Consider the following 5,000-nt stretch of genomic DNA (forward strand, 5'->3'; position numbering starts at 1 on the left):
ATGAATGATACAGTTGATGATGGTAAGTGTTTTTAATTTAGTTCCCACAAGATGAAAGACATCAAGGGTTGAACTATCCATATATATATCTGTGAGACCATGAGGCAGACTATTCATGTGAACGTTTTGGATTCTCAGTTTCTTATGAGCACATGACTCCTTGTCATCACCGTCCTTAACTATAATCTGTTCTACATTTCGCAACACCATATTGGTGCATAAATGCCCGTCCAGAATGAGGAGCTTTGCATTGCTGAGGAACACCATCAAGTTGCTATTCCTGGTCATGTCAACAAAGGGGTTTGATTCCAAGAAGACAGGCTGTGGAAGTGATAAATAATCAGTGATTAGTTGTAATAGTTTTATGTGGTCATTTAAACATACACATTCGCTGAATGTGTGTGAGGATTTGCATATAGAAGGTAAATATATCTATACACTTATACATATATGTGTGTAAATGTGTGTGTGTGTATATATATATATATATACACACACACACACACACATATATGCTTATATATATATATATATATATATATATATATATATATATATATATATATATAATCATCATGAGACAAGAAATAACGAACATATAAAAACATCACTAGATAAAAAGAGAAACTGACAGAGAGTTCTTAAAAGAACTAATAATAAATGTGTAACATAATGTAACGAAAAGAAAAGGACCAACATTGTGGAAAAATCAAGACAGAGGGCAAAGCATACCTAAACAATTGAGAACTGTTTGTTACGGTAATTGCATTACGGGCAGTCCTCACTTGTTTACGTATATCTCGCCCTCGTATACATTGTTTTTTTCCACAATGTTTCTGTCCTTTTCTTTTTGTTACATTATGTTACCCATTATTATATTTTTTGTCAGTTTCTCTTTTCATCTAATAACGTTTTTATGTTCATTATTTCTAGCCTGATGATGGAGATATAACTCTTTGAAACGTCTCAAAATTGTTCTTGTTAACTCTTATAATATATATATATATATATATATATATATATATATATATATGCATATATACATATCAATATATACACAAATACAATTACATATATGCACATTATAGACATATTTGTATATATACATATGATATACATATATGTGTATATATAAAAACTTATAACTTATATTTATATATACATAGTATATACATATATATGCATATATATACATATATATATACATATATATACATATGATTAAATATATAAGTATACATACACACATTGATATAGATACATATACACATACGTATATGTATATATACACATACATGTGTGTGTGTGTGTGTGTGTGTGTGTGTGTGTGTGTGTGTGTGTGTGTGTGTGTGTGTGTGTGTGTGTGTGTGTGTGTGTGTGTGTGTGTGCGTGCGTGCGTGCGTGTGTTTTCGTGTGTGTACGTGTGTGTACGTGTGTGTGTGTGTGCGCGTGTGCGTGCGTGTAAGAGTGAGTGTGTGTGTGTGTGTGTGTGTGTGTGTGTGTGTGTGTGTGTGCGTGTGCGTGTGCGTGTGCGTGTGCGTGCGTGTGCGTGCGTGTGTGTGTGCGTATATATAAGCATATACATACATATATATAAGCACACATATACATACATATATATAAACACACATACATAAATGCATATATATAAACATATATAAATACATATATATAAATATATATATAATATATAGATATATTTACACACACACAAACACAAGTGTATATATTGCAGTCTTACCTTTTACTTCTGGATTACCATAAAAAAAAAAGTTTGAATATGGCATAACTTAGGTCACAGTTAGCCAAACGTGTCAGAAATTATACATTTCCTAAAGTAAATTCACTGCCGTACTTAAAAATAATAATAATAATAATAATAAATAGATAAATAAACATACCTGTTCATTCCCACGAAAATCACAACGTAATGTCGGTCGTGTGAAAGTGCAAAAAGGTGAATGTAGTGAAACTTTCGTTGGGATATCGAGAGTCTCGTCTCCTAGTGCCACCAGAATGAAGAAAATAGACGTGCTTATCATGGCGGTAAGAATATGCATCTGCATCATCATGGTGGATAATTCCTGTTGAAGAGGATTGACTTTTAGTGTGTTAATTTTCACTGAATTCGTATAGCTGATGTAATTACTAAAACAGAGAATATGATTTACATTGTTATTGCAATAAATGTATACACGATTCATAGCAGATAAATATTATAATAAATTCAAGAAACACCAACCTGAGAATGCAAGTTAAGATAATGAAAGCCACGTGCGTCCCTTTAAATGCACGTTTGAATGTTCGTTGCGGGGTATTTATAGTCCTTATCGCCCTTACTCTTATCAGGAAATTATCTCTTTTATTATTTTGTTTTTAAATTTGATAAGTTTCTTGGTACAAAATTCTATTATAAAGGTGCGTAAGATGTTTCTGTGCCGTTTCAGCAGTACATCAAATACAAATTTTTCCGATATGGGGAAAATTTGAAGCCAGTTATGACGGTCGCCTGGCATGTCATGGTAAGAATTTCCATGTCCGAGTCATTTGACGTGGTATTGATTTCGGTGGGGTGTATGCCTTCAAAATCATTCCAAAAGCTCTATGTTGTTGATATAATTAAATCAATTAGATAAACAATGCCACTAGCTGGGTACTTTTTCCATTTTATTTGAGGCTTCCACAATGTTTTGCTTGTGATTTAAAAAAAAAAACATAGCAATAAATCAAGTTCTTTAATGGTTTTCTTATGACTTTTTTATGTGAATTTAAGAAAAATAACAAAATGTATACCAGTACAACCTTCGATGCTATCGTGTTTGTAGGGACGCTGATACAACATGAAACAATGTTTCAAAGTGTTAGGGGTTTCGGGATACTACAAAGGAGGCTTTATATGATACAGTATCAGTACAGTGCTTCACTATTCCTCCCAGAAGCCAGCATAAGTCCAATGCCGATATTGCCAAGATTATCTTCCGTAGACATGGCCTTTCCCATGAAGATGAAGTTGTAAACGCCGGCGAGGTTTTTCTCTATCTGCCTATTCCAAAACTGTCCTTTGCTCCGCTCCCCTACCATCTCAAGATGTCTCAGCAGCCTCCCCAAGTATCTTTTCCCTCGACCCCGAACCATACTACTACCTCTGCTCCCTCTCTCCCAGTCTAAATCCAGATACTCCGATTTCTACCACTTCCACTATTCCTCAGCTGTTTTTAACAACATTTTTGTAAAAAGTATGGATTTTTGATGTCAATGAGTAAATGAGATTCAACAAAGGCAAACCACAAATTTCTTTATTAATACTTAACAAAATAAAAAATAAATAGAAACAATAAAATTACAGGATTTGCTAGGTTTTTTTATTTTATTATTATTATTATTAATCTAATGTAGACAGCCACTATAGTCATTAGTTATGCTTGACGGTGATCTATGGGCAAAGATCCTGTATGAAAACCAGATAAAGATTAGGGACAAATGCCAAACAAAATCACGCAAGGAATACAATCCCAATACATTCACGAGATCACACTATAGTACAGTGGTTGATATATGTATGCATCACCTTCAAAAATACCAAATCCAAGCTTAATCTTGCAGAGCAGGTCGTTTTGTATTTGTACTTTCCTGCTATCCAGATTTCCCTAAACGTCCACGTATCTCTTCGAGGCTTGCAGAAGCGTTGAACATGCAGACTCAGTAGGGGCTTCGAGTTCTTTCTTTTCTTCAGCTTCTGTAGTTTTTCCATGGTCATGCAGAAAGGATTCGTTCAAGAAGTTTCCAGAACTTTGAAAAAGCTCATTCAGAGATATCTCGCTTAGAGTGTTTCCGTTTTGTCTAATTTGGCTTTCGTGACCTACACTGTCGGGTATTTGCGAACGTTTCAGGAGGCAAGTAGTCATAATTCTAATACGCATAAACAACACAACAAGTATTAGAAAAACTGTAGACGTGCAGAAAAATACAAAATGTACAAAATAATGCGTAGTAGATGCCTTTATGTTTATCACATTGCACGATTCGGGTGACTGCGATGTTTCTGATCCTGAAATTATGCCAATAGCCCTTATTTCAAGTTTGCTATCTAGCCTATCCAGTGTTACACTGACTCCCGGGGGAACCAGTAATTCCTGATTGTCTCCTGTTCTGATTCTACTGTTGACCATGACGAGAGCAGCGTTATCCTGAAGTGCAGTCTTGTCTAGTCGCATGTATGCAATGTCACTTGTCAAAAACTGTATTTTTGCGTTCTTAGATGCTGATAGGCGGTTCATGTAATGTACTGTGGTGTTTGTTATATTCACCACAACAGAGTCATTTAGAAACTGGTCAATGGCCAAGAGTGAAACCCGCGAGCTGACGACGGAAACGTGTTTCACTTTGGGATGCAGTGTCATTTTATAATAGGTTGACCCCACAGCATGGAGGTGCGTTGTGGTAAGAGGGATGGCAGTCATGGTGGTATTATTAACAAACAAGTGATATTCATTGCAACTTGTCTTCCAGCTTCTCCCTGTTACCACTACTTTCTTTGTATGTTGAATTGTCATATTCTTAATGCAAGCATTTTCAGGCAAATGGAGAACAAGTGGTCCTCGACATTCAACAGAATCGATGTTTTCCAAGTGGCCTTCCTCAGCGTACACTGGCTGGTGGGACAAGAGCAAATACATTAGCTGGTATTGCTTACACGAGTAGCCTGGAATTACTAAATATTATTATTCTCAATTCAAATATCTAATAATGAATAATACACTACGAGCCTTTTGCGTATCGTTTAGATATTAATCTACTGTAGATGGTTCATAAATGGCATGTGTCATTCCATCCTTAGACACCAAATTAAATGGACTGAAACCAAACACGAGGAAAATAATTTTCGCAAATTCAAAATGGGTAGCATAGTCCACACTACAATACTTTACCATCAATATGTTTTCTTACCTCATCAACACCAGTAAAATCACAGCTTAGGTGTGAGTTCGCCAGTGTACAGT

At 35.2% G+C, this 5,000-nt stretch overlaps 2 protein-coding genes across 3 annotated transcripts in view; both read right to left on the bottom strand.

Annotated features, from left to right (window-relative positions):
• LOC125028052 overlaps positions 1-2,307 on the bottom strand; it is a 3,386-nt gene extending 1,079 nt beyond the window's left edge. Inside the window, exons 1-3 of the mRNA XM_047617333.1 lie at positions 2,243-2,307; positions 1,902-2,084; positions 1-321 (exon numbers count right to left, since the gene is read on the bottom strand). The exon at positions 1-321 is cut by the window's left edge and continues 1,079 nt beyond it. Coding sequence (XP_047473289.1) covers positions 1-321; positions 1,902-2,072 — 492 coding nt within the window. The 5' untranslated portion in view covers positions 2,073-2,084; positions 2,243-2,307. The remainder of the gene's footprint in view (positions 322-1,901; positions 2,085-2,242) is intronic.
• A 988-nt stretch (positions 2,308-3,295) lies between these two features.
• LOC125028221 overlaps positions 3,296-5,000 on the bottom strand; it is a 3,782-nt gene continuing 2,077 nt past the window's right edge. For both annotated transcript variants that reach the window (XM_047617620.1, XM_047617622.1), the window contains 2 exons: positions 4,948-5,000; positions 3,296-4,652 (listed from right to left, as the gene is read on the bottom strand). The exon at positions 4,948-5,000 is cut by the window's right edge. In XM_047617620.1, the coding sequence (XP_047473576.1) occupies positions 3,648-4,652; positions 4,948-5,000 (1,058 nt within the window). In that variant the 3' untranslated portion in view covers positions 3,296-3,647. The remainder of the gene's footprint in view (positions 4,653-4,947) is intronic.

The sequence above is a fragment of the Penaeus chinensis genome, chromosome 8 (genome assembly GCF_019202785.1).
Source record: "Penaeus chinensis breed Huanghai No. 1 chromosome 8, ASM1920278v2, whole genome shotgun sequence".
NCBI lineage: Eukaryota > Metazoa > Arthropoda > Malacostraca > Decapoda > Penaeidae > Penaeus > Penaeus chinensis.